The sequence below is a fragment of the Mycteria americana genome, chromosome Z, assembly GCF_035582795.1.
Source record: "Mycteria americana isolate JAX WOST 10 ecotype Jacksonville Zoo and Gardens chromosome Z, USCA_MyAme_1.0, whole genome shotgun sequence".
Taxonomy (NCBI): domain Eukaryota; kingdom Metazoa; phylum Chordata; class Aves; order Ciconiiformes; family Ciconiidae; genus Mycteria; species Mycteria americana.
This window is the reverse complement of record NC_134396.1, coordinates 78221474-78236240: the sequence shown is the minus strand read 5'-3', so window position 1 is coordinate 78236240 and position 14767 is coordinate 78221474. Positions and strand designations below refer to the sequence as shown.

The window sequence follows — 14767 nt, the reverse complement described above, 5'->3', positions numbered from 1 at the left end:
ATAACAAAGTAGTATTATGTTAGTGTTTCTATCTTCGAAAACCAGTGGAAACAATGTTTTCATTACTTTTAAAACAAACTGTCTGTTGTTAATAAAGGACATGTAAACTCTGATTGTAAAAGCAGATCTCCATGAATATGAGGATCTTAAGCATAAGTAACATGAGGTTTAAAGATAATTTCACATTATAGCTTAGCAGTTTAATTTAACCAATCTCATTGTCATTTTATGGCTGTTCAGTATGCTATATGAAATAAATTGAAACAGTGGTTGTTAGAAATTGAAAGGAGTTAGAAGATCATCCTTCACCTTACTCATAGTAATCTTAGGCAATGGAAAATGATATGTGGAGACAGCAACCCTCATTTTGATACTGCGCTTTTCAAAATAATGTTGTATCAGTATGACAGTGCTTACCCTATCAGTTCCATTATAGTACTTGGTTTGTAACTGTTTGTCCATTGATGCAGCCACTTAAAAAGCAGTCTCTCCTCATGATGAGGTTATTCCTAAAAACTGTCATTAACTTAATAAATAAGAGCACCTAGGAGTTCTCAAATTGAGACTGACTCTCTACAGGAATACTTACCAAATGGTATTGACATGCTACTCCAGAAGAACACTCCAGTGTGGACACAGATAACATAACAGAACTTTGCTTACTGTGTTAAAAAAAAAAAAAAAAACAAAACAAAACCCAACAAAAACAAAACACAAAGAACCCCCCCAAACCTCACCCGTAAAAAGGAGAAGCTGTTTCAGTGAAATCATTTTCACTGGCATAATGGTATACCAGTAGTACTAACTGCAAGCATTGATGTGCCCACTAAGGCTCACTCTTTGTGTGGGACTAAAGATTTCTCTTTTGAAAAATCAGTCAATTTTACAAAAATCCATATGAGCATAACTATCAGATTTCTTTGCTACAGGGAAAGGTTAATTTTTTCTTTGAGCTTTTATATTCCACTCCCTGTTTAGTAGTTTGGTGACTATTTTTTTCTGTTTATGTCTGAACAGTTCCACAGGTTCAAAGAAAAGTGGAATCATCTGTGGAAGAAAAATTAATTGAGGGCTGTTAAATACGAGGATACTATCTGATTTAAGTCCTTGTGTCACAAACTGCTAGAGACGATGAAAATATTCTGAGAAATAGTAATTTTTTTTTTCTTGTTTTTTTTTAAATTCTTCTTTGGTATCTCCTAATGACCACTGTCAGAGACCTGGAGACCTTCCATCTGACCAGGAACAGCTATTCTAATGTAGTACCAGTAGGCTAATTTGCAACAGAAGAATTAAGCACCTTCTGGTTAGGTTCAGCAATGTCTCAACATTGGTACCTGAGCACCTAAATCACGAATTGTATGCTTCACCTTATCATTAAGGTTTAGAGTTTCAGCGGATGTTTCAGAAAACATATATATGGAGCACAGAACTGGATAACGATAGTAAATAGGGAAAAAACATTAAATACTGAACTATGTCTGATTTCCCTGTTGTACTCCAGATCTTGTATTTCTGATTTAGATATGGTTGCACACAGACATGGTTGTATTTTTCCATTGGCTGCATATGATTTTAAGACAATTTACTCTCTCATCGTACATGTGTAGTGTAAGTTGACATCATCTGGGTTGATGCCTCAATTTGTTCAAAAAAAGGAGCTTATTTACTGCACTGAACTTACTAAAATATATTTGCAGTTAAACTTTAATGAAAAAAGTTTTGGGGGACAAAAAGAATTTAGCACTTCATATGGCTTTTTGTAATTGTACTTTTAAGAATACAATTCATTAAATACATTAAGCACATTTTTCACATCAAAATTATATATTTTGTTTACAGAAGGAAATCAAAGTCTCATTCTCCCTACACTGATGTGAAATCATAGTTTTAAATACTAGCCTACATAGTGAGAATTTTAATCCTATTTGGCAGAAGTCTTTTATTGAAAATGATTGCTTTCTAAACTCAGATAATACACACTAATTTTTTTTTTCCAGTGGTAAGCAAATTCCTATATATTTCATTTAATGATGTAATTCATGTAAAGGAATAAGTATCTATAACTAAGTGTGTTCATGTAATACTAAGTGTTGACAAAAATCTTAAATAGCAATGTTTTTGAGACCATGTTTACCTACAGTATGCTGTAAATAGGATGAAAATATTTTTATTCAGTGAAAAACAGTTTTAGTCCTAATTCAATGTTTACTTTATTGGAATAAAAGGATTAAATAAAATGAAGAGACTTATCATGATTTGTACCTACAGGGAGGGCCACTGAAATTTATCCACCTAATCCCCTTATCAGTGTTGGGACAAATTACCAAAATATCTGGTCTTGAGAAGGCTGTAGCCTGTTCATAGCTTGTCATTTATTGGCTTGCACACAGATTCCTATGCAAAGATAAGTGTAAAAACTGGTTCCTAATTGAAGCAGATTGGCACAGACAGACTAACAGTAGTCCCTTTTACAATGCACAATGCTGGAATCATTGGGTATGATTGAATGAGGCACATCAGCACACCACAATAAAAGCCTTTGATAGTGTCCCAGGAGTCAAGGTGTATGAACAAGGCATTTAGTTTCATAGTCCTGAGAACAGGTTTCACAAGTTAAAAAGATACATGCCAATCTTTTGTCAAGTTTAGAATTGGTATTCATGGTTGGGCTATCCCTTCAGGAACCTGAGTGGGCCACAGGCAGAGAGCGATTGTTTTTCATGGAGGTCCTTTGTGCTCATGATAAGGTCTTTTGATGATGGGAAGATACTTGTTTCAGTGCACTTCATTTTGAACTCAGTCATGCTCAGGAAAGTCTTAAGACTTTTGCGCCAATTTCATAGAAGTGTTTTATGGACCACCCATGTATTGCTAAGTTTTAAGAGTTTTTATGTATTTTAGGATTAGTTGTAGTTACTGAATTTGATTTCTGAAGGTAATGCAACTGTAAAATGTGTTGACGTCATTTTGATAGAGTAGATACACTTTGAATGGTTTACCTTGTGTCTTTTAAGCATAAACCAAATGTACCCATAATTCTTGATGAATACAATTAAATATGGGAAAATAAGCTGATCAAAATGACCTACTTATTTTCATGAAATTTTTTTTAGAAGTTGTATAGTCATAGTTTTGGAAACAATTTATGTATTTTTTTTTTCTGACATTCAAAATGCTACACTTCTGCACTTACATTCTTATGATCATCCTTGCATTCTATAATTGTAGTTGATGCAGTTTTCATATTCAGCTTGTTATTATTTAGTACTGTATTTTAAAGAAACAAAAGGCACAAAGGGAAACCTATCATAGATGATCAGTCTTGTTGGAATTCTCAGAAAAAATATACTTCTCTCTATTGTGCTTGTTGTAGGTAACTTAAAATAAAACACAGACTACTGTTTATCTCTGTATTTAATTTAGTGTCATCATTTGCTTATTTTTTTCCAGTGTTTTTTTAAAATGTCAATTCAAACTAACAGACTTAGTTCCCAAAGGTATGGATGACACTGATTTACTTTATTGCTGTTGATCAGAATGAGACAGCTAGTAGGAATTTAGGGTACATTACATAACATCTGTAAAAGAATAAAATGCAAATCACTCAATAAAGGAGGAAATCCAGTAGAAAATCAAATAAATACTTCTTCCACATCCTGAAAACAGTACTGCAGGCAGAATTAGATGACGAAGTATAGTCAGGGGGTGATATGCAGCGTGGCCTTTCATCACTGATTTCTTGTTACAAATTGATATGGGTCAGTAGTGTTTAAGACTTTTTTTTTTTTAAATTTCATATTCAAAGCAGATTATATTTTTAATAAAAATATTTTCCTCCAAAAAGATGGCATTTAATGGAAAATTAATCTTTCCACACAGAAGTTATGCAGAAAAAAATTTAAAACTTTATTCAAGGTCACTAATGTAAATAAAAGAAGTTTTCCTTTTATTTTTTTTTTAAACTGGAGGTCTTTAATTTGGTATTTTCGTCACTGCTTGTAATACTTAAAGATTTTATTTGTTTTCCAGTTTCTTTTCCTCCCTCTCCTCTCGTTCTCCTTTTCTCCTCTTCTATCCTCTTTTCTAATCTTCTTCTCTTGTCTTCTTTTGCCAAAACTAGTCAAGTTTGAAAATGTTAGAGAGCAGTTAAACAGCCATACTTCATCTCTGTAAAATAGAGAGGCGAGTGGCAGTATAATAGGCAAGTTTGTTTGGTTGGTGTCATGAAAATAGAAGGTAATATGATCAAAAGTATCTGACATTGAAATACCTGTAAAGAGCTGAGTCTCATCTAATCCCGTAACTCTACAGAGATAGGAATAACTTAATTTTAATTTGTGTTAAGCCTTGCATCCCTTATCAGCTATGAGAACATAAATGGAATAACTAATATACTCCAAAATAAAATTGAAATGGTAGTGAGAATCACTTTGTACTTCAGTAAACCAAAACTGGCATCAGTCTTATTGTTGGCTCCGTTTGTATTAAACCTAGATCTGCCTAGATCTAGTAAATACTGTTCTTCTAACTGAAACTATGTAAAATATTAAGCATTGCTTTTAAAAAAAGTAGTTCTGAAATACTGAAAACGTGTTTTTATAGGAAAAGATACAGAGTTAGGTTGTTTATGGGTTTTTCTTTTTTTTGTTTTCATGTAAGTGTCCACACAAATAGAAATAAAATAATTTTGGATTTTCAGTTGTTCTTGTGATTTTTGCAGCTGAAATCCCTGTAATAACCATACCAGCTACATCTGATTTCGTAAACAGGATTATGATTCTAGATGAATGTTAAGGAGTGGATCAGCCCCTTGAAAACAAACTGTTTTCTTTGAAATATTCTAATGACAAAAACAAGAAAGAAAATATCTGCTTTCTCAGCACAACTGACTCTAAAATTCTTTCAGCATTTTCTGTGATGTCAGTGGGTCTTTAAGAAGTTGTTAATACATGTTATGTATTATAAAACAACTGCTGATTACTAAAAGAGCAAAAGGACACATTCACCTTTGAATATGGTAGTTGATTCAGTTTATATTCTCTGCCTTAGCTAATTAAGCACTGAGAACCATATCTTAGGTTGGATAATGTCTTATTCGCTACTTTATTAAAAAGTACAAGATTATTTGAGAAGTGAGGCACTACTTACAATTACTGAGGATGGTATAGTCTGGCCTGAAGGAAATTTATTTTAGCTCTAGCTAGACTGTATTTAAATGTTAATCCTGCAAATTCAGGCCTTATTTTGTGAGAGTAATTTAATCTATGAGGAAGAAAGACTAGTGTTACATTAATTTGAAGTAGTTTTTCTTTTTAAAATATGGAATATATAAAATGCTTTTATCTCCCAAGTCATGAAGAAAATCTTGTCATTTTTTGTTTTGTTTTTTTAGCATAGAACAGTGTCTTAAAGGCCTGCAATCAGAAGTAAATGAAATATGTACCGATGAAATACTACAAAGCACAACCGACTGCCTTCAGTGGCTAAACAACTGCAATTTTAGTTCTCTCAGACCTTCTTCTACACACCACGGAGAGCTGATGGAGTTCCTTAGGACCCTGGTAAAAATTGTTTACTAATGAGTTTAATGTTTGGGAAAGCTGGTTATATGATTGGGAGGGGGTGTTGAGGTTAATTAGTTTTCTCATTTCAGTCTTCACTGTGGTGAGGATAGCTCAGAAATTTTATTATAAAGCTTAGTACTGTTTTTATGTCCACAGCAGGGAGTTATGTTTCCTTTTGATCATGCCTTAGGCAAACTTGGGACAAAATCTTTTCACGATACTACCACGTGTTTCAGTACTGTTAGGACTGTTTTATAAACACATGTTAGTAAAAACATCTGAAGTTACTGTCTACACTGAGGCTGTGACTGTTACTGCTTGTTCTTCACTTGTATCAGGATGAATTTAACTTACCTAATACAGATTATTGTCCTTTATGCATTATTTAAGCATTAACTTTCTATCCACTTTTTCTAATTAGAAATGTGGGAGGTACATCCATTGTCCTAGCAAGTTGTACAACTAGACGTAACCAGAAATCAAATTTCACTTCAACGAAAAAATCTGTCATTTTAGAAGGCGTTGTTATCCAAAATTTTTATTAAAGTTAACCTTAGAATATATGTGTGGAAATGGAAGTCTGGAAAATTGAATTGGCTAGATAAGTGAAGGATGATACCTCAGTAAATGACAGCCTGCAAGTTTATATATAAACTATGTATATGTGTGTTTATATGATGTAGCTATGTATGAGTGTCAAAAAAAATAAACAGTGTCCAGTGGATGGTTCTTTGTCACTTCCATGTCATGGTTTAGTTGTAGGAAATTAACACCTTTAGGTTAAGATTGGCTGTATTGTTGGAGGAAAGCTGCTGTGGAGAAGTGGAGTATTTTCTCCTTTGGGACTATCTCCTGGCTAGAGCTCAAGCTTCATCAAATCGCCTCTCAGTTTTTTAACTCTTAAAACTGGTTGTTGATCTTTCAGTCACCCTTGAATCCACTGGAGATTAAGCTTTGCCAAAGGAGGAAGTAATCTCTAGAAACACCAGGTCTTTAATGTTCATGGGGTGAAGAGGTGATTTTGTCCCCTTCTAACACAGGTGATCAGTATGAATGTTGCTTTTAATAATCACCCCACTCAAGGGTGTCAGAGGCTGCTACATGTCATACTTGATCTAGACAAAATGAGAGAATCCCAGAAAACGCTGAGTTACAAAGTCTTTTGTTATTCCTCTTAGTCCAATTAGATCCTTACTTAAACCCCCTCAGAAGAGGGCATGTCAGTGATGACTTACTTGTGTCCATTCCCTGCTGTCTTCCTTCTCCAAGGTCTAGTCAAGCCATATACCTGAACACCAGGTGGCGGCATTTGTTTGGGAAACACCAAAATGTCCCCATCTCTGGAATACTTCGGGTATATTTTATACAAAATGTGCTTTCTAGCTCTTCAGATTCCCAGGAGCTTCCTGACTACATGACAGTCTGCCTGTGGGCTGTAGAGTCCGGTTAAGCCTTGAGAATGGCTCTGTGGCAGGCTGCTAAACAGAGAGCAAAGTGTGAGAAGCCTTAAAGTCTCAATTCTGCACAGCTTATCAGGAAGACATCTGTGGAGCTCAGGAACTTGGGCATCACTGTTTCCAGGCTCATGGCTTCTTACATAATCCAGCCTGTTGTGTAGATGAGACTGTAGATGAAAAGAGTGTATGTATTAGCACAGACGATCCATCTGTAAGAAGTTATACTTGCAGTAGATAATCTTTAGCTCCATAAACAGACCTGCAGTAAACTATTTTCAATAATACTCAGCATTAATGCGATTATTATGATCTGACCTTTCTTAAATGTGTATCTCCATCCATTGAACTAATTACTCAGTTGACTTAATTTCTCACTTGCAAGCTTTTAATTAAGCGTCATATAATATATCTTCAATAATAGTAACCTTCCTTCTATTTCAGGACAATATCCCTATTCATTGTTATCCTTTATTATTTGTGTTTATTTTGTTAGGGATTTTATTTATCTTTTAAGCTTCTGGAACAATTAAAAGAATAGTGCAAAGTTCTGTATGTGCTTTGGCTGAGGTGCTGCATTTAGGTTTATTGTTAGCATGGTATTCTCATGCATTTGTGAACTCTCATGGAAATACTGAGAGGTTCTTCGTGAAGCCTGAAGGTGTTAATGATGTGAAATTTTGTCATTCTGTGTACTGTTTTGTAATTCTAAATATTTAAAAGCTGAATATGAACATGAACACATCTTCATTAAATTCTGTTCCTGCTAAACTACTGACAAAATCTTTTAACAAAACCTTCATCTTACTGGATTTGTTTATTGATATGATAGGTAGTAGTCTATAGTAGGTAGTAGTCCAGTTGGTAAACTGCAAATGTTTTCCTATATATTATTGTCGCTAACTTTCTGTGCTCATAAGAGAACTTTTCATGCTTCTCTAAAACCTTTGGGTACTAATTTAGATCTTTTTCTCTTGAATAGTTTTGGCATCATCTTTTGAAGTATTTTTACAGGTTAATTTTTAAATAGAAAAGCCTATGTCAATAGAGGCAATGTTCAAAGAGACTTGATGACACTGTTTTCAGAGCTTCAAAGTTCACTTCAGGGGCTCTTTTTCTGAGTAACACTAAGTCTAAGATGGCATCTCCAAGCTCCCTGTTTTTAATGCTTTAGTTCAAGTTGCAAAGGGCTTGAAACAATACTTAAGATTCTTACTAGCTTTCATGAATAAAAATGTTTCTGCTTAACGTTAAAAAACAGAAGTAGGGATTTGCTTGGAAGACGTTTTGGATTCATCATCCAAAGGCATCAGTTACAGTCATTGTTTTGACAACTTCTCGTTTTGTTCATTTCAGAATATAGTATTTGAGCATGATTCATAAAAAAATTTAACCTTTGAACTCCAGAAGTCTACCTGCGGAGGCTCGACTCTTCAACACAGTGGTTAATGATTAGGGTTTCAGTTTACACACTGAGACACATTTCTCTTTGGGGCCACAAAACTTTTATAGAATACTTCAGTAGATAATAAAGAAAATCAAATCAGCCTTATGTATATGCATATTGATATGTATGATTTAAGATTTTAACTAGTTATACATATTTCTATCACATGCTTTTATAGGATGATATTTGACTGATAATTTCCTTTATTATTCTGTCTTCCACATGTGTTTCCTGCTTGTAAGAAAAAAATTCATAGGAAGCTTTCTAAAATAAAGATGTAAAATGGAAGAAAAATAGCTAGTCTATTACTTTTAAGACTTTCCTTTATGGGAAGCAATCATGCTCTCTGTCTTTTGTTCAGAATTAGCTACTGTAGTGCAAGTCTTTTATTTTTTATTTTCATCATGGAGCACTCCAGAGTAGAGGGCAATAGGAAGGTTAAACTCTTGTTGTCTCCCATAAGAGTGCAACAGTTTTGAATCATCCAGAACAGAGAGTAGGAGTTCTGATACTGAAAATTTTTGTGACTCAAAAACATGAGGGGGGAAAAAAAGCCCACTGAAGTTTTTGTTCTAAATCTTGTCTTTTTTATATTTTTATAAATTATCTATTGATAAAAGCTTGCTACAGTAGAAAAATTGAACATTTTGTATTTGGACATTATATTTACACAATACCTTACTCTAATTTGATTTATTTCTGTCTCTTTCAAAATGGGAAAAGAAATAAAACTAATCATTTCCTCAAATACTGTAGGTTAAATAAATAAATAGTTCTGAAGGTGAAAGGTTGCTGACAGTTTCTTTACCACCATAGCTATACTAGGATGTAGTATAGCTGGGAGACCCAGATAAGGGACATGAGTGGAAAGAACTACTCTTACGCGATTTGCCATAATGCTTTTCTCTGTTGGAGAGGAGCAACAGGAGGTGGGGGAGCAAGTGAGAGGGCTTCTAGATCCTGGTTCACCTCAGGCTTGCCTGCTTGGTTCCTGAAACCTAGAAAATCAAGAGTACCACCAATTTCAGTCAGTTTTCTTGTGACTGTGATGGAGAAATCTGTAGTCAGCTCTAGTGCAGCTGGAGGATTGAGAGCAGGTCTTTACAAATAAAAAGTCGATGCGCCTAGGACTGTGGCCAAAGCCAAGCTGCAGGAGGAAAAATGTTGAGGATATGGGAAATGGGTTTATAACAGGCAAGCTTTTTTCTCTGAGAAAGGAAGGAGATTTTGGTGTCCAGTGACCATGGGACTTTGGGGTTGTCTTCTACTCATATATTGGACATGCATTGTTCATGCAAATGATTTATCTCATACATGCTAAGGAGAGCTGCAGAGTGCTGTTTAAATTTGTGTCATTCTGGGCCAAGTAGAAAGCATTGAGCTGTGACAAGAGGACCTGCTATTTGCTGCATGGCCTCTTGAACTTGAAGCAGCTCTAAGGCCAGAGATCCCGACCCTGGACCAAGAGGGAGCTCTTCAGGCTCAGATGAAGTAGGAACAGCGCATGCATCCGTGTGGTTTCACCTGCTTTGCTAACTGGCTTCCTTCTTCTTCTCCAGCCCATATAGCTGAGATGTATTTAGAGATCGCTATATTGTTAATGAGTCAGTCTGCATTTTGGTTTGACAGGATGATAGGTTCTTATTCTTGTGCCCTGTGTGATCTAAGCCTGTTCAATTCTTAACAAGTTTTCAATTTTAGTTCTTTAAGGCGGTCCTGGGAAGATTATTTTATCCTTCAAATGGCCTTTTTGATGGTTGCCTGCTGAGCCAGAACATAGGAAGCAACAATGTTTCATTTTATAAATTCTTGTCTTGGTTTTATGAGCAAAACCTGTCATTATCTGTGTAAATCTTGAGTAATTTTTCATACCATTTTCTTTCAAAGATGTCTGTGTGGACCACAACAAGCAGGCTGCCAAGGCTTACCTAATGAGCTTTCCAAAGCTTTCCTTTGAATTGTGGGTTAGAATTGATTGAGAAAAGAGGTTAAGGGTATAAGAAAGGTGGGAAGAGGAATGTGAGTTATTGGAGCAGGTAGTCACGGAGACAGATTGGTGAATAAATCCATGGGAAAACATGCTTTGTTATGTCTGTTGTTTATATAGCAATTTGTTTGAGTCTCTCATTTGCTGGTAAGATAATTAGCATTGGCAACAATTGGTACTCTAGCATGAAGCTGCTTGTTTTATGAACCAGAATTAACAAAACATTTCTAAAATACTGTCTGATTTACCTTTGTTAGCAAAGCTTGCTGAAGAATGAGCAAAATAAAGAAGAAATGATACTTCACTTCCTTCTGGATCTCTCTAGTCAGTGTGGTGTCTCATTTCCCTGTACTCCAAGTGGGACGTCTTTTGAGTTAACATCTTCCGTTCATGCCATTGAGGATGATTCAGCTATGGATGTGAAATCTCTCTGGGATAACGTGAGATTGCATCTTCGACGATTTTTGGTAAATAGACTGCAAAGTCAGGAAGAAACAAATACTAATGCTTTACAACAACGAATGGAGTTTAAAACTCAGTGCATACAGCAACTTTTGTTTCTTTATCCTGAATCAGAAGTCTTAACGAAGTATCAAAATATGCAGAATAAACTGGTTAGCGATCTTCTACAGAACTGTGTTTTGTCTAGTTGTGGTGAAACAAATTTTGATAAGGTGGTTCATGGTTACCAAAGTTCCGTACCCAAACTGTGCACAATGATAAAAGAGGATTTGTATATACTAAATGGAGCTATTGATCCTTCTTCATCACTGAAGTTTATTAATGAAACTTATCTGGATACCATCACTGAAGAAATGACAGTTGTTCTTGAAAGACTTTGTGAGCTGCAGTTCAAAGAAAATGCTCTACATATAGTTAAGGCAAACAAGATTTCAAAGAAGCATAGAGGAACAGTTCATGCCATGGGTTAGTAGCCTTATTTTATGTTCATTGTAGTTAGATATTATTTTAATTATACTACTTTTTTTTCAATATACTTGATTATCTCCTATGAAGAGAGAGGCCTGAGATTATTAATTACAGCTTTATGTTTTAACCACAGTACTGCAGTTGAATTATAGACTGTGTCAGAATTGTGATGAAAAAGGTTTTAAAGTAAGGGAAAGTATCTTATGCTTATGTATATAGAAACCCCATTATAATTCACTGAATAACATTGTCATGTCATAGTCATTTTTTTCAGTCTAACTTACTCCAACTGCTGAAATATATAATAGAATAAGAACTATTTAATCTAGATTTTAAAAAACACAAACTCTTCAATCTTCTACCCCCATTTTTTTCAAATTGTCAGAAGTTTAAAGATTATAGGAAAGTCTGTACAATAATGTGATCATGAAATAGACACAGATTCATACATCAGAGATGACCCAAAACATTACTATGCAGATTCTAATTCTAAAAAAAAAAAAAAATCATTTACGTTTTCTAGTCTTGTGGAAGTATGGTAGGGTGGAGTTAATGCTACCTGGTCATTTCTTCTTGTTCTGAGGAATTTAAGGCAGGAAAGGAATCTGTTATTGATGTGGTGTTTTCTGTACTTTCTTTTTACAGTTGGTGAGTCTGACATGCTAATTTCCAAAGGGAGGAATCAGAGCTTTAGAAAAAATCATAGAAACTGGAAACTTTCATAACATAATTGCATGATTGTATGTAATTGCTTTTTCAATGCAGAGTTTTGAGCACTCATCTGTGCAAGAGCTGTTTATTTAAAACATAGCCTTCCATAAAGGTGAAGTAGTTTGCAAACAGAAAATACTAAAAGTTTAGAATAATGTGAAAAATACAGAAACAGAAGATAGATCTTTGGGTTGTACAACATACACAAAGGATGAGTGAGGTGATGACTTGCCAGGTCTACGCAGAAGAAGATTATACTCTTGTGAGTTTTAAAGTCAATATACATGTTAATGTAAGTCAACTAGAAATTCCACTAGAAGAAATGCAGAAATAATTTCTCAACAGGAGCTGAAATATGGAGGAGTATGTGGAACTTATGAAAGATAAGGTAAGGGAAAAGGCATGCAGACAAATAATGTGAAAGGATGAGAAGTTCAGTGTAAAGCTGATATATTAGTGGGATGGAGTATTGGTGGGAAACAAGGAGAAGTAGTGTCACAGTAATGTTGAGTTATGAAATAAATGACAAGAAATGTGTCTGAGTTACATAGTGAGATGGGAGTCAGTGAAAGGATTCACTGACAAATGACTGGTAGGGAACTGGAAGTTTGTAACTTAATTTTTCTTTCAATCTCAAAACAGCTCACAAAGATGGGGGAGTTCAGTTATCTCAATTTTACATCTAAGACACGGAGATTAAAGTGACCATAAGGGTGGCTTTCTAAAAAAAACACACATTAACTGCTTCTATATTACAAGAAGGAAGAGAACAGTCCTTCAGGCTATTAAGATAGTAATTCCTCTGCTTAAATTTTCTTTGCCACAAGATGTGTCTTTACATGTTTTTGTGCCAGCACATCTATCAGGACAGATTTCCAGTGCACAGTTCTATTGTATATTCAAAAGAACAGAGGAAGATGAAAATATACAAAGTAAATCTTGGGACCTGCTTGCAACTTTTGAAACATTTGCTGCAATTAATTTAAAAAAAAAAATCTCTGTATATCATAAATCCCACAGAAGATTTTTATTTTTATTCAAAATGCATTAAAGGTCATATTTGCAGGTGCAGCATCTGTCCCCTTAGCATCTATAAAATGTGTTTAGAAGTGGTGTTTGTTAATATAATTTAATCCTCAAAATTACTTTCTTCACAGTGGCTGTCATGCTCACGTCTTCATCTCATCACTGTTGTGCTGGTTTTGTCTGGGATAGAGTTGGTTTTCTTCATAGCAGCTTGTGTGGGGCTGTCTTTTAGATTTGTGCTGGAAACAGTGTTGATCGCCCAGGGCTGTTGTGGTTCCTGCTGAGCAGTGCTGACACACAGTCAAGGCCTGTTCTGCTCCTCACCCCACCCCACCAGCGAGGGGGCTGGGGGGCACAAGGAGCTGGGAGGGGACACGGCTGGGACAGCTGACCCACACTGCCCCAAGGGACATCCCACACCGTATGGCGTCATGCTCAGTGTATAAAGCTGGGGAAGAAGGAAGGGGGGACATTGGGAGTGATGGCGTTTGTCTTCCCAAGTCACTGTTAGGCGTGATGGAGCCCTGCTTTCCTGGAGATGGCTGAACACCTGCCTGCCCATGGGAAGCAGTGAAGGAATTTTGTATCAGGAATAGTGTGGCCAGCAGGACTAGGGCAGGGATTGCCCCCTGTACTCGGCACTGGTGAGGCCACACCTCGAATGCTGTGTTCAGTTTTGGGCCCCTCACTACAAGAGAGACATTGAGGGGCTGGAGCGTGTCCAGAGAAGGGCAACGGAGCTGGGGAAGGGTCTGGAGCACAAGGCTGATGGGGAGCGGCTGAGGGACCTGGGGTTGTTCAGCCTGGAGAAAAGGAGGCTGAGGGGAGACCTCATCGCTCTCTACAACTGCCTGAAAGGAGGCTGTAGAGAGGTGGGGTCGGTCTCTTCTCCCAGGTAACAAGCGATGAGAGGAAATGGCCTCAAGTTGTACCAGGGGAGGTTTAGATTGGATATTAGGAAGTTTTTCTTCACTGAAAGGGTTGTCAAGCACTGGCACAGGCTGCCCAGGGAAGTGGTTGAGTCGCCATCCCTGGAGGTATTTAAAAGCCATTTGGATGAGGTGCTTAGAGACATGGTGTAGTGGTGGACTTGGCAGTGTTAGGTTTACGGTTGGACTCGATGATCTTAAAGGTCTTTTCCAACCTATACGATGCTGTGATTGTGTGATTCTGTGAATTCCTTGCTTTGCTTTGCTTGTGTGCACGGCTTTTGCTTTCCCTATTAAAGTGCCTTTATCTCAACCCACGAGTTTTCTCACTTTTACCCTTCCCATTCTCTCCACCATCCCAGCCGGGGGAGAGTGAACAAGCGGCTAGGAGGGGGGCTTAGTTGCCGGCTGGGGTTAAACCATGACAACCGTATAGTACTTCATATTATTTTACTTCAAGAGGTTGGTATGGGAGGCAAACATTGATTTGCCTGCAGTCTGTCTTACTAGTTTTCTGCAGAATCAGACTGTTCTAGATTATCTGTGGTTATAGACTGGAGGCAGCCAAACAATAAAGCGACAATAGTGAAGTCAGCAGGCTAGAGCAAAATAGAGGGTCAGGGTTGTGAAGTTACATAGGATTTTTTTTTTCCATTTTGTTGAGATGTCATAGCCTGTTATTTGGTACTATTAATCAACTCAAGCAGAATGTTTAC

At 36.3% G+C, this 14767-nt stretch overlaps 1 protein-coding gene across 10 annotated transcripts in view; it reads left to right on the top strand.

Moving 5' to 3' along the window:
- KIAA0825 (KIAA0825 ortholog) overlaps positions 1-14767 on the top strand; it is a 252673-nt gene that overhangs the window by 41005 nt on the left and 196901 nt on the right. For 9 of the 10 annotated variants that reach the window (XM_075526449.1, XM_075526455.1, XM_075526453.1 and 6 more), the window contains 2 exons: positions 5396-5564; positions 10713-11382. In XM_075526449.1, the coding sequence (XP_075382564.1) occupies positions 5396-5564; positions 10713-11382 (839 nt within the window). Of the gene's footprint in view, positions 1-5395; positions 5565-10712; positions 11383-14767 lie in introns of those variants that run through there. The other variant, XM_075526458.1, reaches the window with a different exon arrangement.